Source organism: Rhinopithecus bieti, unplaced genomic scaffold (genome assembly GCF_001698545.2).
Source record: "Rhinopithecus bieti isolate Rb0 unplaced genomic scaffold, ASM169854v2 scaffold_788, whole genome shotgun sequence".
NCBI lineage: Eukaryota > Metazoa > Chordata > Mammalia > Primates > Cercopithecidae > Rhinopithecus > Rhinopithecus bieti.
In genome coordinates, this window is record NW_016803416.1 from 3,507,980 (window position 1) to 3,531,533 (window position 23,554).

Genomic DNA, 23,554 nt, shown 5'->3' on the forward strand with positions numbered 1-23,554 from the left:
GAGTAGCTGGGACTACAGTCGCCCGCCACCTTGCCCGGCTAGTTTTTTTGTATTTTTTAGTAGAGACGGGGTTTCACCGTGGCAGCCAGGATGGTCTCGATCTCCTGACCTTGTGATCCGCCCGTCTCGGCCTCCCAAAGTGCTGGGATTACAGGCTTGAGCCACTGTGCCCGGCCTCCCCTAGAATATTTCTAAAATGAGTACTAGTATTAACTGAATGGCATATGAATTTTTAAAAGTCATGAGTATCATTCTGTTTCACTCTCAAATTGATTTCAATTTTTAAAATCCTGCTTCTATAAGTCCAAACACAATTTCTCTCTCTTGTTGAAAAGTTTCTGATTCTTCAGAATAAGAAAACAAACTCTAATTCTTCAAAAGTATATGATAAGATGATCCTTCTGAATAGCCATGATATTCTCTCCTATATATTTTAAATTGGTTCAGTAAATTTTGTAACTAGGTGAAGTCAGTATACCTCAAATCCACTTTGTAGAAAGAGAGAAATAAATGAATATAATTACATCTGCATTGTCCACAGTTTTTGTTTCCCAGATAATGCTTATTTCAAGTGACCAGATAGCCCAGAAGCCCCAAAATGAGGAGCAGGCAGGGTTCCACTGGATTTGGGGACCTAGATGATGTTCTAGCTCCTTTTGTTATTGATGAACCCTCACTACCATTTCTAAAAACAATAACCATTAAGAATATAGCAATGTGAAAAATTCTCATGGTAAAATGCTGTTTTAAAACTTTTATTTCAACTATAACTATGTAACACAACACACACACAATTATTTTTTCCTAAAGGCCAAATATACCCAAATCTTAATAGTGTTGATGTAACAGAATTATGTAATATTTCCTTTCTTTGTAGTTTTTTCAGATAAACTCTGTAACATGATTATATTACTTTTACCATTGATTATTTTTTAATCAAATAAAAGAAGGATTTCTTAGGTCAGATTCATTCATTTATCCCAAAGGTTCAGACTTGGAAAGGAAATGACAATTCTCTCTTGTCCATCTTCACTATCTACTGTCCAATGTTCTAGAAAAACATTTTTTTAACCCTCCCAATTATTCATGCCACTCCCATTGTTCATACTGTTCCATTTATAAATCTGAAAAACTGAGTAATAAACTGTTTATGACTATAGCCTCACTGATCTCACTGGTTTAGATATTGGCAGAGAATTTTAAACCAAAGCAGAACTGTACTACACTGCACACTATCAAAATTAAATACTAAACATCAGCCAGAACTTGTATTTGTATAATCAAACCTTCCAATGAGCTTCAAATGTTTTATAAAAATTGTCTCATTAATCTTGAACACATATTTTGTCCAAAACATCTTCTTTAGAAAATAATAAAAGGATTTTTCATATTTCACTATGCTTTCTTCAAATTTGTAACTTATCATGATCAAGGAATCGTGTATTCTGGTTAAGAAGATATTCAATACAGCAGAGTTACTGCCACATATGAACTGTAGAATGAAACTTTATAAGTTCCTGAACTTACGTGTTAATACCCTGGGTCTAAATAGCACAAATAATAATATCTTTTAAGGTAGCCAAAGGTAGCAAATATAAAACATTATGTAAAAAGCAGCAATTAGGCCGGGCGTGGTGGCTCAAGCCTCTAATCCCAGCACTTTGGGAGGCCGAGACGGGCGGATCACGAGGTCAGGAGATCGAGACCATCCTGGCAAACACGGTGAAACCCCGTCTCTACTAAAAAATACAAAAAGTAGCCGGGTGAGGTGGTGGGTGCCTGTAGTCCCAGCTACTCGGGAGGCTGAGGCAGGAGAATGGCGTACACCCGGGAGGCGGAGCTTGCAGTGAGCTGAGATCCGGCCACTGCACTCCAGCCTGGGTGACAGAGCAAGACTCCGTCTCAAAAAAAAGAAAGAAAAAAAAAAGCAGCAATTATTCTTTCAGAGATTAAAGAAAACATTAGGAAAAAAATAAGCAATATTTTAGTATAAACTGGTTTTATGTGTTGTTTTCTAAAGACCTTGAGGACAAGGTTCATCCTATTTTCAATTTTATTATATTTCACATAAATATCTACTATGGTGTCTTTACTTGGTGGTATTGCACTATTATTATGAAACCGAAAAACAGAAGTTATGCAACCACTTAACATCTCAATATTAGTGAACTAAGTAATAAAATAAAAGAATTAAAATTTGGTATTTAATTGTGAGTCAGTGAAGTAGCTACTAATGAGACAGGTAGGACAAGTTATTTTCCAATATTATAAAGAGCAAATAAAGTGACATACTCAAAACTTTTAAATATTTGGATAGGCCAGGTGTGGTGGCTCACGCCTGTAATCCCAGCATTTTGGGAGGCTGAGGCAGTGGATCACAAGGTCAGGAGTTTGAGACCAGCCTGGCCAACATGGTGAAATCCCGTCTCTACTAAAAATATAGAAATTAGCTGGGCATGGTGGTAGGCGCCTGTAATCCCAGCAACTTGGAAGGCTGAAGCAGGACAATCGCCTGAACTTGGGAGGCGGAGGCTGCAGCAAGCTGAGATCGTGCCATTGCACTCCAGCCTGGGCAACAGAGCAAGACTGTCTCAAAAAAAAAAAAATTGCATAAATATCCACATCTATCTGCAACAACTCTTGCTATCTTTAAGCAAAACACATTTCAGCTTAGCTTTTGATTGAATCTTTAAACCAAAACCATTATTACAATTTCAACCTATCACAGACATAAGGCACTTTTTCTTTAAATATACACATTTATAAATCAATAGAAAAGAATCAATAATTCAATTAAATAAAATGGCAAAGAATATGAATAACCTGGAAAAATAGAAATACAAATAGCTCAAATATATGAGAAGCATAACTATCATTATGCTAGTATAACATTTTTGAGTATTCAATATGAGCCAGACACTGTGTTTTACAAATACTAATTTAATTCGATTTGAAGTAGGTATCATTATCACCTACATTTTACAAATGACAACAGTTCAGACAAATCACACAATAAATTCAACCCTTTGCAAAATGGTTCCAGAGCTAGCACTCCTAAGCACTGTTTCTTAGCTCTTGACCTCACTCAAGTAATGTAAATTAAAACTGTGACAAGGCTGGGTGCAGTGGCTCACGCCTGTAATCCCACCACTTTGAAAGACCAAGGAGGGTGGATCACCTGAGGTCAGGAGTTTGAGACCAGCTTAGCCAACACAGTAAAACTCTGTCTCTACTAAAAATACAAAAATTAGTCAGGCATAGTGGCACATGCCTGTAATCCCAGCTACTTAGGAGGGTGAGGCAGAAGAATCACTTGAACCTGGGAGGTGGAGGTTGCAGTGAGCTGAGATTACACCACTGCACTCCAGCCTGGGCGACAGAGTCTCTATCTCAAAAAAATAAAAATAAATTAAAAAATAAAAACTGTGATGAGATATCATGATCTCCACAGTACAGAACAATAACAGTAAGTACTTTGAAAAAATACAGTCTGTATGTTATTCTATATGCACTGACTGCCTCTGGAAGGATACACAAGAAATTGGTTACCTCTGGAAAAGGCCACTAGATGGTCAGGAAAAGACGTGAGAAGACATTTTTCATTCCTTTGTAACTTTCTGAAATAACAATAATACTTTGCAGGCTGATGTTTATAGCACCTTAACCATTTGACACTTTCATATAAATAAATATTTTTGTCTCCTCAACCACCCTATGGAGTAAAGTGAGTATATCCTTAATAAATGTTATCACAGCCACCACTGTGAAGGTGTGATAGTCTACTTAAAAGAAAAAAAAAATCTCAACTTTAAACTTTAGTTCTAAATGCTACTGAATTGAAAACCTGTTGTAAAATCAAACTACGCTAATAATAATAATAAAAAAAATTTAAATCACTGCTCTCTCACCAGAATTCATAAGTTTCCAAAGTTGATCTACCAGGGCTTCATTGCATAAGGGAGACTCCATGTTCTTAGTAAATGGTGGGTTCTTAGTCAACATGTTGAGAATCTTATGCCTGAAAGATTTAAAAAAAAATTAATTTTTTGCTGACCATTTACTGACAGATGCTATGAGTAGGAGACACCATAAACATTGAAAAATTATCTGTAGTTTCTCCTTCCTATTTTATCACTTTCTCTCTTAAATCTAGCTTTGCATTTATTTAGTTTAATTTCCAAAGACACCATGTCACATCCTGAATATTTACTACTTGTTTTTTCACTGAAACACTCTGGGGTTTGGATAAGAGAGTAATTTTAAAAAATTCTGGTGGATTTGGTCTTTCTAAAATCAACTTGTTGTGTGATGAGATATTCTAAGACCTGACTCCACATAATCCTAACCAATCTTTCCCATCCCACTTTCTAAAATGAACATTCCACTCTGCTTAGATATATGTACAATGATTGGTAAGTATAAAAATCTTAACACAGAGCAAAAAAATCTATATATAGACCAATAAGTCTATATTCGAGATAATAAAATGAACATATATGTGATTACTATAGTATATTTGTAAAACATGGAAATGTGCAGAAGTATTTTAAATATAAAGATTGTAAAAAGTTTTCCTTAAAACAAGCTGAGGTTGAGAAGAGTATCCTAATAGAGGGTAACATTTAAACTCCACTATTGGGAGTTTTTATCTCATATGAGAGGCTACCTGAACATATTATGGAGTTCTCTAAAATATAGGGCAATGCAATGAAAACAAAATTTGGAAAAGAAAACATCCACTGCTATGAGTAGAAGACACCATTAAAGGCTAGAGAAAAGAAAGGAGAAGAAACCTACTGCAGTAATCTAGCGTTTAATGAAAGCATCAACATCAGCTCTAGGACCAGGTTCGAGAAATTACTAAGAGTAACTGCAATGCTTGGATATAAGTGAGGGAGAAAGAAATTGGGTTGTAATTCTTATGGAGGTTGGCAAAACTTTAAAGAAGGTGAATTGGGGAAATTTTTACATTTAATTGATAGTAATAAGACATCAAATTGGATTTGTAATTGAGAAAGAGATGGGAGAAAAGTGAAACTGCCAGATTGTAAATAATTTAACCCCTTTTGGCTGCAATTTAATGTCTGTAAACCTAAAAGATGTAGATTCTGTTAACATCCTCTTATGCTTTGAAATTTAAGACTCTGTAAAATAAGACTACTGAAGGGTTTTAAGAATAAAAGTGAAATGTAATTACAGAATGCAATTTACAGATAGGTAATATAAATGGGGATATAAATATTTATGGATATTTCATATCCATATTTTCATCTTTATATATAAACACAATTCCTCTCCTTCAGGCCTCATACTCCGTTTGTAAGAGCCGATCAGTAATATAGGTAAATAACATATTTCAAAATGTGAGTTTGCTCTTTATTGCATTTTAAGTTGTTATACTTTTAATTTGCTTGATGAAGAAAAGTGAAGTTTCTGTCTGGCTGCTTTCCAAGTCACCCAAATTACTCTAAATGCCAAGTAAGGTCTGCTAATAATTATTTTATTTTATTATTATTACTTTTTTTTTGGCTGAGCGCAGTGGCTCACGCCTGTAATTCTAGCACTTTGGGGGGCCCAAGGAGGTGGATAACTTGAGGCCAGGAGTTCGAGACCAGCCTGGCCAACATGGCGAAACTCCGTCTCTATTAAAAATACAAAAATTAGCCAGGTGTGGTGGTGCATGCCTGTAATCCCAGCTACCGGAGAGGCTAAAGCAGAAGAATCGCTTGAACCCGGGAGGCGGAGGTTGCAGTGAGCCGAGATCATGCCACTGCACTCCAGCCTGGGCCAGAGTGAGACTGCATCTCAAAAAAATTTATGTTGAAAATCAAATTAAAAAAGGACATGAATAAATGCAAAAGATATTCCCATATTTTCAAAAATCATAAACAAGCATTTTATGCTTAATCTGAAATTACTCAGTTCATTATAGGACTTACAAAATATCATAGCATCATAGCACATAAACTAACCTTACATAGGGTACAGGGTCATCCTGAATCATATTAAGTAGCCATTGCAGTTCTTCATAACTTCTGTCCACTGAAAATAAAATATATTTGTTGTTAATTATACCAAATAAAATAATGAATAATGAGTGATAAGCAGGGAGTTTACATTTAATATTTAGGACTGTGCCTTAGCTGAGTTTTCAATCATAGTTGAAAGTTATAGGTAAGCTCTTACATTTTTATGCAATGGGCCACTTTGTAAGTTTTATAAGTATCAAGCTACATATTAGAGCCAAGACATAAAGTTGCATCAAGAATATATTTTTTTACTAAAGTTCAAACCAATGGCAAGCATAACATAAAGCAAGATGTAATTAAGAACCCTAAATTACAGATGATTAACTGGACAAAATCTGTTTAAATACAATTGTTTTCCTAGATGCCTAAAATGATGGAGAGGTTTGACACTCAATGGTATCTCAACTATATTATATATAGTTTTTGCCCAAGTGGTTTCTTCCATTTAATACTAAAGAACAGTTTTACTTTTCAAGCATAATATAAAAGGCAGTTACAAAAATAGTGCTGCGAATATAGTTGACATAAAATGACTAGCTATTTCCATTCACCTTTTCAAACAAGTTTTGCTTTCATAATTTGAAAAGCTGCGTCTTCAGAATTTTATTCGCAATACTTTTCATTTCTTCCATTTTCTAACTTGAGTATCAATATTTAAATTTACAATTTAACAAAACATGAAGTCTAAACTCATAGTTCACATTTAGACATGAACAAAAGTGAAGTGTAGATTCATATTTCACAATTAAATTATATCTATTAAAGTTTAGCATTCTTTTGAAAATCCTAATATTAGTATTCTATTTCATTTCAGGTAGTACAAGTTCATAAAATCTTACTCATATTTACGAGACATTAAAAACCATTCATACATCTTGGGAAAGACTGGCAACAATGGCATATTTGGTGGATCTCAAAATTTGTCAACACAGAAATGGAGACGGATACAGGATTACATTTTCTTTCATGCCAAAAAATACATTTAACAACAAAATCACTGTTTTCATAATTATTTCTAACAGGAAAGGATATTTTAACCTTCAATAAAAAGGAAGCACAAATGACAGTCCTTTTTGAAGTTAGGTCAACACATAAGAACATACACATTATGTTGTTATTACTCTTTATTTTCTGACTGTAAACAAGTATTTCTACAGAAATTTACCAAAAATTACAAAGATTTGAGTATACTTTTCCCTACTTAAAAATGGACTAGTATCTACTGAAGAACTTCTCTCAGTCCTTCTTCTCCTTCCACAGTCAGACAAAAGTTTAGCGTACTTTAAGTTTTTTACTCCTCTCATATTTTAGTGCTAGAATCTGGAATTTTAGACTTAGATTACATTTACATGTTTCCTCTATTTTCATAATTTTTTAAAATTATTTTTGAAATACACATTAAATTTTACAACCAGTTTAACAAATATTTAAGCTTAAGTATTTGACAGGCATAGTTATTCATCACCAGTTCTTTCATTTCACATTTTCACTAGTCTTGAGTTATTATTTTGACTCACATCCAGGTCAGCTGAAAATTATCTTTGGGAGTTATGTTTTTAAGAATGTTACATAAGAGATGCATTTCTAATTCTCCAAGGCTCCATGAGCAACACAACTTTGGCAAGGCAGAGAAAATCTTGGGGCATAATTTTCCCTAATAATGACATAGCCATTTGTTCACTGTCTTTTGATTCTTCATATTCTAAAGAATTCAGAAGCCATACTATTCTTTTGCCTTGTAAAATAATCTGGTTCTGATAGTCCTAGAAACTCACACATTTGATACACATCACACATCTGATAGTCCTAGAAACTCACAGTCGCCCGGGCTGGAGTGCAGTGGCAGGATCTCAGCTCACTGCAAGCTCCGCCTCCCGGGTTTACGCCATTCTCCTGCTTCAGCCTCCCGAGTAGCTGGGACTACAGGCACCCGCCACCTCGCCCGGCTAGTTTTTTTTGTATTTTTTAGTAGAGACGGGGTTTCACCATGTTAGCCAGGATGGTCTCGATCTCCTGACCTCGTGATCCGCCCGTCTCGGCCTCCCAAAGTGCTGGGATTACAGGCTTGAGCCACCGCGCCCGGCCTCCCTTAGCCTTAAAAATTAACATTTCATCAGAAACTACTGTAGGTCTGCTTCATTTACACAGTCCCAGAGTATTCTGTTATTTCTTGGATTACTGCTCGTCTTCCACCTGCTCTATTCTTCATGACTTTTTAACATTTCCATCTCTGTATCTTTCTCCCCTAAATTAAAAAAAAAAAAAATGTGTATTCTTCTCTTGGCAATTTTTTGGCCTTATGTTTTTTCCATATTCATGATGCCTTGCCTAATTCCCCTACTGAAGTTTGTGTTTATGTCTAATTCTCTACTTTCACAGACACAAATTTTTACACAGGTGTGAGATGTTTTCTTGAATCCTTCATAGAAATTTCCCCAAAATCTTCTATTTCCTAAAATAACATCCAATTAAAGCTACAGGATGAACACTGACTTCTTGGAAAGGCTAAAGATGCCTATAATTTTATTCCTTTCCCTCATTTATTAACTCTTATGTGAATTCTACATTTATCAAAGATGATTTCTAAATCACTGAGTCAAGAATTAAATTAAAATAACTGTATTGTACTATTATGAAAACCCCAATAACTAACACAGGCTTTAAAAAGTAAATATTTCTTTCTAAAATGATAAGAGCATGTATTTCTAAAGTATTACCTTTAGTATAATCAACAACTGCTTCCAAAGCTGCTATCCTAATGTCCACAAAGTGGCCATATTCAGCATAAGATTTAAAAAGAGCTGGATCACTTGGCACATGTCCGTTTTTCTGAAGTACCCGTATGGCTCTCAAACAACTAGGGAAAAAAATATGTTATGTTAACTACTTTCATTGAGGTATTATGAATCAATTTGTTTCCTAGGCATTAGAAATTCCTTTATGGCAATCAATTTAAAAACTGATGTGATTTTAATCCACCTTCAATTTTGTAATAGAGTCACATGCCACATAAAAGACATCTTAGTCAATGATGAACTGCATATACAATGGTAGTCTAGTAAGCTAAAATTAATTTATCACTGAAGAAAAAATGTTTTTAATACATTTAGTGTAGTCTAAGTCCACAGTGTTTATTATGTCCACTGTAGTGTACAATAATAATGTCCTACACCTTCACATTCACTCACTACTCACTCACTGATAAACCCACAGCAGCTTCCAGGCCTGCAAACTCCATTTATCTTATGATAAATGTCCTATACAGGAGTACCATTTATTATCTTTTATACCATATTTTTACCATACCTTTCGTATGTTTGGGTATGTTTAAATATATAAGTACTTACCATTGTGTTATCAATTACCTACAGTAGTCAGTATAGTAACATGCTATACAGCTTTATAGCCTAACAGCAACAGAGCAATAGGCTATACCATAAAGCCTAGGTATACAGCAGGCTACACCATTTGGTTTGTGTAAATATACTCTATGACATTTGCATAAACAACAAAATTGCCTAATGACTCATTTCTCAGAACATATGCCTGTTGTTAACTGACATATAATAAATTTTTGCAATGATAAAAATTCAAAATTAATATCTAAATTCTGTTAAAAGAAAACAAATTCCAGCTGGGTGTGGTGGCTCACGACTGTAATCCCAGCACTTTGGGAGGCCAAGGTGGGTGGATCACCTGAGGTCGGAAGTTCGAGACCAACCTGACTAACACGGTGAAACCCCGTCTCTACTGAAAATACAAAAATTAGCCAGGCGTGGTGGTGCATGGCTGTAATCCCAGCTATTCGGAAGGCTGAGGCAGGAGAATCACTTGAACACGGGAGGCGGAGGTTGTGGTGAGCCATTGCACTCTAGCCTGGGGAACGAGCAAAATTCGGTCTCAAAAAAAAAAAGAAAAGAAAAGAAAAAAGAAAACAAATTCCCAAACTCAAAGTTACAAGTGTCATTATACTTGTAAAAGGAATAGTTTTCAGAAAAAGAAGTATTTAGCATAAAATATAATTTAAATATTTTCTCCAAATGTTTTAGTAATATATTCGCTATATGGAAAGTTAAAATTGTTTACGTTTGAATCAACTTTTAGCAAACTCTTAAATTGGCAGAACTTCTTGACAGCCATACAAAGCTGGTAAAAGTAAAAAGTCATCTTTAAAAAAGGCTAACAATAGAGAATGTTTATACAAAATCCAATGGGAGAAAAAGAGTATGCAGACATCAAAGCAATGCTTATGAAGAATTTGTGATGACATGAGAAAATATTTATGATATAAACAATACAAAAACTACATATACAGTATAATCTAAAGTAATTAAAAATTTATGTAATTAAACAGAGAAAAAATTTAGAAGGACATTCTCCAAATACTAATAATTTATCTGTGGGTGGTAGAATCATACAGAATTTTAGTTTTCTCCTTTTACTTTACTGTATTTTTCCAATTTTCTACAATGAAAATAAATTTCTTTTATAGTTATAAGAGTAAGTTTAAAGTAAGGAATTTAATCATACCTGACAGTGATGGTATGTCTGTAACTCGGAAGAAGCTTTTCCATATTCAAAAATCTGGTGATTTCTTCAAGAATGAGTCGCACATCAGGATTTAAGTTATCCAAAGTTCTAACTTCATTATTCACACTGACTGCAGGTGTAACAGAGTTGGCCAGGGCATCAATCATTTCTGCACGATAATAGTTATCTGAAAACTAGGCCAAAGAAAAATTAAGCGAAGACAACAAAATTAACTCTTCTGATCAAAATTAACAAAATAAAATTTGTACAATTATATTTTAGATAAAATAAAATTTTTCCCAAAACAAAAGCAAGTCCTCTGGTAAATATTCAACTCCACCTTTTGCATACGGTCACTTTGAAAACAGTGAAAGAGATTCACTATAATGATACATTAGCTTACTGAATAACTACTCACTACTTCTCAGGTACTCTTATAGTAACTTAGCCAGATACTTCTAAAAGGAGACTACAGTATTGCTATAACACAGTTTCAAATTCGATGCTATACTTTAACATATTAACACACAAGCAATGATCATCAGATATTTGAAGGAAGCATCAAAATAAAAAATAGACCCCAAAAAAAAAAAAAAAAAAAAAAAAAAAAAAAAAAAAAAAAAAAAAAAAAAAAACAAAAAACAAAAAACCAACATGGAAGAAACAGAGAATGCAAGGAAAAGAAAACCAGTAGGGAACAAAAAAATTTAAAAACTATTAATATTGTCTGAGAAATAATCAATTAAGGTATGCCTTCCAATAGCATAACATTATTTTAAAAAGAAAGAAACATGCAGGAAATAAGGATCAAAATTAAATTGGAATATAAAATAGAAAACAAAATCCCAAAGTTTTCAGCAAAAAAAGAGATAGAAAATAGGAGGGAAAGCATAAGGAAACTGGAGGGTTAATGTAGGAGTTCTAGCTAGAGAAGCAGAAAAGAGAAGGAAGCCATTTAAAAAAAAAACAAATCCTAATCCATATGGCAGTCAATTCTCACAGAAGCAATTTATTGAAAAGTGACCTGGATGTGGCTTGATTTATACTCAGCAAATCAGATGCTGTGGCCTGGGAAATTCAACATGGAGCAAGCAAATGAATTCTATCAGCATGCTGAAAATATTTTGTGCCAACATCAACTGCCAAGGGACTGGAAGAAGAATACCTGCCCCCTTTTGATTTCTACTTTGGAGGCAGAAGCTCACATTGACACACATATTGCACAGTCCCTAAACATTTTTATGTTCAAATACGGGGCAGGAAAAAAAAGAAGGCACATACAAACAAACAACACCAAAGAAAAAATACCCCAAAAGTATTCACTATAAAGTTTTGCTTTCAGACCACTATAATGATTGAAATTTTAATTTCTATAGCTTCAGTTTACTGGAGCCACAGAAAACAATCATGTGACTTTGGGTAACTCTCTTAACTTTTATAAGCCTCAATCTTCTCACATGAAAACTGGGACAATAATAGCATTTAAGGCTGGAAGTGGTGGCTCACATCTGTAATCCCAGCACTTTGGGAGGCAGAGGTAGGTGGAACACTTAAGGTCAGGAGTTAGAGACCAGCCTGACCAAGAGGGTGAAACCCCATCTCTACTAAAAATACAAAAATTAGCCAGGTGTGGTGGCAGGCACCTGTAGTCCCAGCTACTCGGGAGGCTGAGGCATGGGAATCATTTGAACCCAGGAGACAGAGGTTGTAGTGAGCCGAGATTGCACCACTGTACTCCAGACTGGGTGACAGAGCAAGACTCCACGTCAAGTGAGCCGAGACTGCGCCACCGTACTCCAGCCTGGGTGACAGAGCAAGACTCTGTCTCAAAAAATAATAATAATAGGCCAGGTGTGGTGGCTCACACCTGTAATCTCAGCACTTTGGGAGGCTGAGGCAGGCAGATCACATCAGGAGTTTGAGACCAGCCTGACCAACATGGTGAAACTCCGTCTCTACTAAATATAAAAATCAGCAGGGTGTGGTAGCACATGCCTGTAATCCCAGATACTTGGGAGGCTGAGGCAGGAGAATTGCTTGAACCCAAGAGGCGGAGGTTGCAGTGAGCCAAGATTGCACCACTGCACTCCAGCCTGGGCAGCAGAGCAAGACTCCGTCTCAAAAGAATTAAAATAAAATAAATAAATAAATAAATATACTATTTATTTCAGCGGTCTGGTGGGGATATTAGATCATCTATGTTTTGGCATAAGGCACGGAACACACAAGAACTTAGTTATTATTAGTGTTACCTATTGTAGTTATTATTTGCGTTTATGCTATCCTTAGTATTCTGAGGTACTAAGTCATATAAAACTACTCAATTTACAGCATCTGACTATAAAAACTGATAAGCCTTCTTTTCAAAATGAAAACATAATGAGCCTTATGTGGTTCCACAACAATAATGAAGTATAAAATTTAATAATATACCAGTTGTGCCACACAAAATCATAAATGATGACAAGCATAATTGCATGCTATAAGGTAACATGGTAATACTAAAAGCATCACCACACAAATGGGTAGCAGGGCCTTACAGCACAATTCCCAGATTATATTCCCTGTGTAATTTTAGACTCTCAATTTCTGTGTCTTTTGTCAAACAAGGGTTGACAAACACTTTCAACCACAGGAATAGGCACATTTCAAAGAATTTAAGGTGAGTAAAATCACTATACAAATTAGAAAGCAGTATAAAGGAATTAAATTATATAAACACTCCCCCCCCCAAAAAATGACATAATGTGTAAAACATTTTCCTTTTCCATTTGAATATAATGTGATTTGCCACCATCCTAAATTCTAATTTCTTCAAGTAAAAGAAATTCAAGTGTAGGGGAAAAAAGGAACACTAAAAATTAAGGCCAAAATAAACTAGCAGACTAGGAAGGAAAGAATCTTACCAAAACGTTTTAATTAATGTTTTATTTTAAAATACATATTTTAAATCCAGAAGGCAGAAGGTCAGGTATAACAGTTCTCAAAGGAAATAAAACATCTGGTTATTGAGAGGAAATTTAAATCTAATTTATCTCCATTGTTGTGTTTTTGCTATTATACAATGTAATAAGTTCTGTGGGCTTTCTGATTAAAGGAGATAAATACTTCCTAAATAGTAGCCAGATAACGATTGAGAAAGTGACTGTGACACACAGACACAACTAAATGAATACATAAATATAGGCATCTAGTACTTGTTAAGTGTTCTGGAGGCACAGAGATAAGATGACTTCTTCAAGACAACAACTATTTTATTTGCAAGCAAAATAGAAAACAAGAGTAAGAAGACAGGAAAAGTAATCAAATTGTTCCAGGAGTGAAGACAACGAAACAAAATGAAACAATGCATCCTATCAGGAGGATATACTGATCTTAGAAAATAAGGAGTTTTCAATAGGTAGAGGAAGGAGAAAGGTGCCCTTGGGTTAAGGAGACAACATTAACAAAAGCACAAGAGGCATGAAAATGCAGTGTGTTCAAGGAAGAGAAGTTACTGATGCAACTTCACAGAAAAGATGTGCAAAGCTGGAGAGGTGGACTGGGACCACCAACATTCAAAATGTTTTTGAATGCCATGCATAAATTTACTTATAAGCACTGCAGAGTCTTTGAAGATTTTTAAGGAGGGAATTTTTATAAGGCGGAAGGAAACTCAGGTGAGCTCCATTACAAAGATTACTCTGGCTTAACTACAACAATATTTTAAGAGGAAAGGTATTGGGATATTAAGCTGGGAATGATGATAATGTTGCAATTGCTAATGATAGGCAACATAACTGGAGGGATTCTTGTAAGTGCTTTATATATATTATCTTGTGTAATCTCCATAAAAACCTTATGAGATAGAGGTACGATTAGTAACACCCTTTTTCTTAACAGATGAAGAAACTAAGACACTGAGATTAAGTAATTTGCTCAAGATGACACAGTTTTTTCTGGAGCCCAGAGAAGAGCAAAGGCCTGAACTAGGACACTGAAACAGAAAAGATGATGCAGGTATCACAGCTGCTGAAAGGAAGAATCAAGTCTTATGCTTGGTGATATACACTACAACTATGATATTACATTCAATTTAACTTCACAAATAAATTCATTTTTACAACTTTATCTCAGCTCACCTACTTAGTGATTTAGGAATCTGTTGTAATAAACGACTTATATATTTCTTAATATTATCCCCACACATCAGTGGTTCTCAACACAATTCTGCCCCTCAGACTTTCTGGCAATATCTAGAGAGATTTCTGGATATCATAACTGAGGTAAGGGGTGCTATGAGCGTTTAATGGGTATAGGCCAGGGATACTGCTAAACATGCTGCTGGGTACAGGACACCCCCACAACAAAGAATTATCCAACCCGAAATGTTACAAGTGCCATGGTTGAGAAAACCTGTTAGACATGAAAGGGTATGAATATTTTACATCATAAAGCATGAATAAGGCTGGATAGTCTATGGAAGTTTTGCTTACCAGTGAAGACTTACGGTGGCTCATACCTGTGATCCCAGGACTTTGGGAGACTGAGGTGGGTGGATCACTTGAGGTCAGGAGTTCGAGACTACCCTGGCCAATATAGTGAAACCCCCATCTCCACTAAACATACAAAAATTAGCTGAGTGTGGTGGTAGATGCCTATAATCCCAGCTACTCGGGAGGCTAAGGCAGGAGAATCGCTTGAACCCAGGAGGCAGAGGTTGCTGTGGGCTAAGATCGTACCACTGCATTCCAGCTTGGGCAACAAAGCAAGACTCTCTCTCAAAAAAATAACAAAAAAAGTTGCTGATGGAAGATATATGATATATGTAGGTATATAGTAACCTCTTCTGGAAAAGTATATAAATAGGGTAGAGAAGAGCTCTCAGAATCATTTAAAGAAGTGTTACACATGCTTTCTGATTTACACGCATACACATATGTGCACACACCTGCATGTATCTTCTGGTTCAGTAAGCCTCCACAAATTTAATTCATACGAGACAGAACTGACAGCCACTGACAACAGGGGGATATAGGACTACCTTCCAATCTCATCAATTCTTATAATGTGATTGATAAAACTTTGTGGAGGAAAAGTATCTAAAATGAAATAAAAATATAGAAATAGTGATATAAAATATTAACACTGAGGTTCTGGTTCAAGATGGTTGGTTAGAAGCAACTACTGGGAGCCTCTCTCACAGACAGGAATCGAAGTAGCAAGTAAATATGAGCATTTCAACTATCATCATCTTAAGAGGGCATGCTGGAATTCATCAGAGAAGCAATGGGAATCATGGAAAGCAGAGGAGAGCAAAGCGTGGCAGCCAGCTGAACCAGGGCAAGTGTGGAGCTGGAAGAAGCTCCCTGCTGTGGGGAAAGGATGAGTGAGTGAGAGATCCCTGGGGTTCCACACTTCTACTAAGAACTTTTACAATCCTAGCCACAGGGAGCCAAGTCCTCTTGGCCCCTCAGGCCTCCAGTCTAATACAGAGAGCTGCCTGGAGACTGTAGAGAGACTGCTGGAGTCTACGTGGAATCCCACAGGCTTTGGTCCTTGAGCAGTCAGGTGCCAGCTGCTACTGCCCCACCAGGGAAGGAGCAGGCAAGCCCAGCATTTTCACACAACCCAAAGACAGATACGGCAGCACAGTAGAGAGGAGCAGGCAGAAAGTCTGCTTCAGCTACTCTTTGCTAAACAGGTCCCCACTTCTTCAGCGCTGGGTCCACAGCACAGTCGCCCTGCCGCTGCATGTATATTTTGGCTGTGGTCCAGTGTTGTGAAAGCCAAGCCCCAAGAAGCCAGGGACCTGCCCTTTGGCTCCTGCCACAGCAGTTGTCACCACCATAGGCCACCACAGATGCCACACTGCCACCTCAAGGCCAGGGAGAGAGGGGGAGGCTGAGCATGTTTGCATGTCCCCAAGCAGCGAAATACACCACCACTCCTACAAAAGGGAAGTGCAAGCATGTCACGCATCCCACAGCAGCCAGCCTCCATTGCTCCAGCTGAGGGAGTCCACCTTCCTCAGCGAAAGAACAGCAGCATGGCCACCCTGCTCCCACCCAACCGTTTCAGCTGCCAGCTGGAGCCCTTCTGAGAGCCCATGCTGACAGGCCTGTGATCAACCCTGGGGTTCCCACCGCCTGCATGTTCTGCCACCAACTCAGCTGTTACTGCCTGAGGATTCCCATACAATACCATCGAGCAGGCCATTTACAGGCTCTGGGCTTGGAGGTTTGCCTTGTCCAGTCCACTACCTCCAGCTTTGTACCCCTTTAACATGAAGGTGCACCACTAACTTTTCTCCTCCTTTAACACACTGCATTTTCATGCCTCTTGTACTTTTGTTAATGTGTTCTTAACCCCAGGGCACCTTTCTCCTTCCTCTACCTATTGAAAAACTCCTTATTTTTTCCTCTTGGTATTGATTTCTAATTTTATTCCACTGTGGTCTGAGAAGATACTTGATATGATTTTGATTTTTTTGAATGTACTGAGATCTGCTTTCTGGCCAAGCATATGGTCAATTTGGGGGAATGTTCCACGTACAGAGGAGAAATACATATTCTGCAGGTGTTGGATAGAATAATCTATAAATGTCTATTAGGTCCATCAAGTCTGGGCTTAGGCTGACCCAGTCAGCTGACAGCACCACAGCTGACACCCACCTGCTTGTGCCAAAAGATGGAGCCCTTTCCCCTCTCTGCTCAAAGCAGCAGCAATACCACACTGGAGAACAGGCAAGCCACAAAGCTGTCTGTATTGGGCTGAGTGAGGAGTTCCAGCATGAAACCACTCCAGGGGAGAGCAGGGGGAGAGGTGTCTTCTGCGATTCTCACTTATACTATGGCCTGGAGACAGATGACAGTGTGTATCTGCATGGAGGGTTATGAGCCCCAGAACAAGAGTGTGACAGGGAAAGAGATCACGTTCCTGCCTAAGACTTGGAGCTAGTGCAGCCCTCCCGCAGACACTTCAGTGCATTCACTAAGCTTCACCAGCCACCCCCATCAGGGCTGAAACAAAAAAAGAGTACCACACAGTAAACAAACATCAAGTACACACCCATCTGCTTTTACCACAGCTGGCTCTTACCTGTAAGCACCACCTACTGGCTTGTAGGCTGAACTGCATAACCCAATACAATAGAAACCCAGTCAAAAGAAAATACCCTACCCAACATACTCTATAGTCGCACCCTCAAGGTGGGAGGGGAGAGGGAGTCCCATCCAAATGAAAGTAAATTCAAAAATCGAAGTGACAACAGCTACAGATGAGAAGGAATGAGCACAACTCCAGTATCATGAAGAAACAGAATATTGTGACACACTAGCTCTCTTATGAGTGGATCCTAACCTAAATGAAAACTTTGAAATGATGGATAAAGAATTCAAAATATGGATTGCAAGGAAGCCCAATGAGACGCAAGAGAAAGTTGAAAACCAACACAAAGAAACTAGAAAAACAATTCAGGAGATGAAAGACCAGATAGATGTATTTTTTAAAAAGCAACAAACAGAACTTCTGGAAATGAAAAATTCACTTAAAGAATTTCAAAACACAGGTGAAAGCTTTAACAACATACTAGACCAAGCAGAAGAAAGAATTTCAGAGTTTGAAGACTGGTCTTTTGAATTAATCCAGTCAAAACTTTTTTATTTTTTATTTTTATTTTTTGAGACATAGTCTTGCTCTTGTCCCCAAGCTGGAGTGCAATGGTGCCATCTCGGTTCACTGCAACCTTCACCTCCTGGGTTCAAGCGATTCTCCTGCCTCAGCCCCGCAAGTAGCTGGGACTAAAGGCACGTGCCACCATGCCCAGCTAATTTTTTGTACTTTTAGTAGAGACGGGGTATCACCGTGTTAGCCAGGATGGTCTCTGTCTCCTGACCTAGTGATCCGCCCATCTCGGCCTCTCCAAGTGCTGGGACTACAAGCATGAGCCACTGCACCCAGCCCCCAATTTTTTTTTAAATGAACAAAGTCTTCAAGAAATATGGAATACATAAAGTGACCAAATCTATAACTTATAGGCATTCCTGGGGTAGAAAAAAAAAGTAGTAAGTTTAGAAAGCATATTTGAGGAACTAATTCAGGAAAATTTCCCCAATCTCACTACAGTGATAGATATCCAGACAAGAAATCCAGATAACGACTGGGAGATAATGAAATAAGACAAATCTCACAAGAGCATATAGGGGCCAGACCACCCAAGATCAACTTAAAAGAACAAATCTTAAAAGCAGCTAGAGAGAAGTGTCAAATCACCTATAAAGGAAATCCCATCAGACTTCTCAGCAGAAACCTTATAAACGGGAAGAGATTGGGGTCTATTTTCACTTCTTTAAAGAAAAAAGATGCCAGCCAAGAGTTTGATATCCTGCCAAACCAAGCTTCATAAATGAAAGAAAAATAAAGTCTTTCCCAGACAAGCAAATCAAGGGGAATTCATCACTACTAGACCAGACCTATAATAAATGCTCAAAGGAGTTCTAAACATAGAAATGAAAGGATGATGCTCACTAACATAAAAGCACATGCAAGCAGAAAGCTCACAGATCCTATAATTACACAATTAAGACTCCAAGGCAACTACCTACAACAGTATGACAGGAAGAAAACCTCACATTTCAATATTAACTTTGAACAGAAATGGCACAAATGTTCCACTTAAAAGATATAGAGTGGCTGGGTACAGTGGCTCACGCCTGTAATCCCACCACTTTGGGAGACTGAGGGCTGATTGCCTGAGCTCAGGAGTTCGAGACCAGCCTGGGCAACATGGTGAAACCCTGTCTCTACTAAAATACAAAAAATTAGCTGGGCGTGGCAGTATGCACCTGTAGTCCCCGCTACCCAGGAGGCTGCGGCAGGAGAAATGCTTCAACCTGGGAGGCGGAGGTTGCAGTGTGCTGAGATCACGCCACTGCGCTCCAGGCTGGGCGACAGAGCGAGACTCCGTCTCTTAAAAAAAAAAAAAAAGATACACAATGGCATGCTGGATAAAAAACAAGCAAGACACTACTATCTATTGCCTAGAAGAGATCCCCTTAATGACAAAAGACACCTAAAGACTCAAAATAAAGGGATGGAAAAAGATATACTATGCAAATGAAAAATAAAAGTGAGCAGGAGTAGCCATTCTTTTTTTTTTTTTTTTTTTTGAGACAGGTTCTCGCTCTGTCTCCCAGGATGGAGTGCTGTGGTGCAACCTCGGCTCACTGCAACCTCCCTGTCCTGGGTTCAAGTGATTCTCCTGCCTCAGCCTCCTGAGTAGCTGGGATTACAAGCATGCACCACCACACCTGGCTAATTTTTGTATTTTTAAGTAGAGACGAGGTTTCACCATATTGGCCAGGCTGATCTTGTTCTCCTGACTTCAAGCGATCTGCCCTCCTCGACCTCCGAAAGCACCGGGATTACAGGATAAGCCACTGTGCCCGGGCAGGAGTAGCCATTCTTACATCAGATAAAACAGACTTTAAACTGACAACAGTAAAGAAAGAAAGAAACAAAATGAAAGGCATTACATACTGACAAAGTTTAAAACAAAACCAAGATTTAATTATATACACACCCAGCACTGCAGCACCCAGATTCATAAAACAACACCTACACCTAAGAAGGGATTGACAGCAATGCAATAATAGTGGAGGACTTCAACACCCCACTGAAAACACTAGACAGGTCATTGAGGCAGAAAGTCAACAAAGAAACTCTGGACTTAAACTAGAATCTAGACCAAATGGACCTAACAGACATTTACAGATAATTCTACCCACAACTGCAGAATATACGTTTTTCTCATCTGAACTTGGAACACTCCCCCAAATTGACTATATGCTTGGCCAAAATGCAAATCTCAATAAATTCAAAAAAATCAAAATCATATCAAGTATCTTCTCAGACCACAGTGTAATAAAATTACAAATCAATATCAAGAGGAACTCTCAAAACTACATGAACAAATGGAAACGGAACAACTTGATCCCAAATGACCTTTGGGTAAGCTATAAAATCAAGACTAATAAAAAAGAAGAATGAAAATAGAGATACAACATACCAAAACCTCTTGGATACAGCAAAAGCAATGCTAAGAGTAAAGTTTATTACGTTACATGCCTACATCAAAAAGACAGACCTCAAATTAACAATCTAATTTGGAATGAACAAAGAAAATGTAGCATATATACCGAATGGAGTACTATGCAGTCACAAAAAACAAAACAGTATTGTGCAGCAACATGACTGCAGTTGGAAGTCATTATCGTAAGTGAAATAACTCAGAAACAGACAATCAAATAGCATATCCTCTCTGAACTAAACAATGGGTACACATGGACATAAAGAAGGAAATAATAGAAACTGGGAATTCCAAAAGAGGGGAGGCTAGGATGGAAGTGAGGGTTGAAAAATTACCTATTGGGTACAATGGTTACTTTTTGGGTAATGGGTACACTAGAAGTCCAAACCCAAACATTAGGTAATATATCTATGTAACAAACTGCAGACTTACCCACCCCTTCAATCTAAAACAAAATAAAATGTTAAAATATACATAATATAAAATAATAATATTAATTAAAATAAGGCTGGGCGTGGTGGCTCACGCTTGTAATCCCATAACTTTGGGAGGCCAAGGTGGGCGATCACCTGAGGTCAGGAGTTCAAGACCAGCCAGGCCAACATAGTGAAACCCTATCTCTACTAAAAATAACAAAAATTAGCTGGATGTGGTGGCGGAAGCCTATAATCCCACTTACTCAGGAGGCTGAGGCAGAAGAATCACTTGAACCCAGGAGGTGGAGGTTGCAGTGAGCCGAGATCATGCCACTGCACTCCAGGCTAGGTGACAAGAGAGAGACTCCATCTCAAATAATAATAATATTACTTAAAATAAGAAAATACAGGAAAAGCACTTATGGTACTAAGAACATATTAAGCACTGGATAAGTGAACATGAGAATCAACATCATTATTGAAAAAGCAACCTTGGACTTTCTCAAAAACAAACAAAACACAAAAAAAAACCTATGGTTACCTTTCTTTAAAATTTCCTTTTTTAAAAGATAGGAGAAGAAATAATAGCACAAGTTGGCTACAAAATTAAACAGCACAATTATCTAATAAGTAGATTATTCTTTTCCAAATAGCACTGTGCTAAAGCTTTTCTTATAATACACTACCATTTCTATTATGTAAAAAAAAATACAAAGAAGTCTGAAGAGCTCAGTTTGCTGATAAGTTCCAAGTTAAAAGTTGATATACTTTCCATAACTTCCTAAATTCTAAATCAATCCCTCATTTCTTCAAGGCTACAATTATTTTCCCAACCCTTTCTCACCATTCTTACTCCCTACCATCCTCTCTCAGATTTCTTAGACTTACAGAGGGTTAAATTTATATCTATATCCTCTTTGTACTTATATAATTTATACAATAATAGAAACTGGATTTACAGTAGGAGTTAAGACATTCACATCTTACAAGGTAAGTAAAAATATGAGGAAGATGGATCCATTTTCAAGAAATATGCCAAAAGTTATAAAAATAACTTCTAGGCCGGGCGCGGTGGCTCAAGCCTGTAATCCCAGCACTTTGGGAGGCCGAGACGGGCGGATCACGAGGTCAGGAGATCGAGACCATCCTGGCTAACACGGTGAAACCCCGTCTCTACTAAAAAAAATACAAAAAACTAGCCAGGCGAGGTGGCGGGTGCCTGTAGTCCCAGCTATTCAGGAGGCTGAGGCAGGAGAATGGCGTAAACCCGGGAGGCAGAGCTTGCAGTGAGCTGAGATCCGGCCGCTGCACTCCAGCCCGGGCGACAGAGTGAAACTCCATCTCAAAAAAAAAAAAATAAAATAAAATAAAATAACTTCTAAAATAATGATCTTCTTGAAACCTCTCAAATTCAAAAAGCTCCCTCTCTGTACTTTTAAGATACTATAATTGACCATGTATTCCTCCTCTCCTGTCCTTTCACCTCATCAACTTACAGCTCTCTCTAGATTCAACCTTTCCCAGGAAGCCTTTTCTGGCTTCCCCATCCTTAATTTGGGTTAATCCTTCCAAGCACTTCCTCAGCAGGTTGGTTAACCTAATGTCATAATACTTATCTTACTAAAAATACTGTTTTTGGTCGGGCGCAGTGGCTTATGCCTGTAATCCCAGCACTTTGAGAGGCTGAGGCGGGCAGATCATGAGGTCAGGAGATCGAGACCATCCTGGCTAACATGGTGAAACCCTGTCTCTACTAAAAATACAAAATAGTAGCCAGGTGTGGTGGCAGGTGCCTATAATCCCAGCTACTGGGGAGGCTGAGGCAGAAGAATGGCGTGAACCTGGCAGGAGGAGCTTGCAGTGAGCCAAGATTGCGCCACTGCATTCCAGTCTGGGCAACAGAGTGAGACTCAGTCTCGAAAAAAAAAAAAAATTGATCTTTTGTATATTTCTTTCACTACAGATTAAGTACCTGGAAAGATCATAAGTTATTCTTCTCAGTATCATCAAAACCTAGTATTAATGTCTATTAAATAAATAAACTTTAAGTGTCTGACTTAGAGAAAGATAACTAAAAGGTGTCTACTATTATCCAGTATTTTATATATTTACTATGACATATAGACTATGTACACATATAGACTATCTACACCAAGCTTGTTCAAGACAGCCCAGAACAGCTTTGAATGTGGCCCAACACAAATTCATAAACTTTCTTAAAATATTGTGAGTTTTTGGCCGGGCGCAGTGGCTCAAGCCTGTAATCCCAGCACTTTGGGAGGCCGAGACGGGCGGATCACGAGGTCAGGAGGTCGAGACCATCCTGGCTAACACGGTGAAACCCCATCTCTACTAAAAAAAAAAATACAAAAACTAGCCGGGCGAGGTGGCGGGCGCCTGTAGTCCCAGCTCCTCGGGAGGCTGAGGCAGGAGAATGGCGTAAACCCGGGAGGCGGAGCTTGCAGTGAGCTGAGATCCGGCCACCGCACTCCAGTCCGGGCGACAGAGCG

The 23,554-nt window shown here is 37.8% G+C and overlaps 1 protein-coding gene across 1 annotated transcript in view; it reads right to left on the bottom strand.

The window, feature by feature from the left end:
- TAF2 (TATA-box binding protein associated factor 2) overlaps window positions 1-23,554 on the bottom strand; it is a 71,523-nt gene that overhangs the window by 28,009 nt on the left and 19,960 nt on the right. The window contains exons 10-13 of the mRNA XM_017882937.1: window positions 10,560-10,753; window positions 8,747-8,886; window positions 5,973-6,042; window positions 3,909-4,018 (exon numbers count right to left, since the gene is read on the bottom strand). Of these exons, the coding sequence (XP_017738426.1) occupies window positions 3,909-4,018; window positions 5,973-6,042; window positions 8,747-8,886; window positions 10,560-10,753 (514 nt within the window). The remainder of the gene's footprint in view (window positions 1-3,908; window positions 4,019-5,972; window positions 6,043-8,746; window positions 8,887-10,559; window positions 10,754-23,554) is intronic.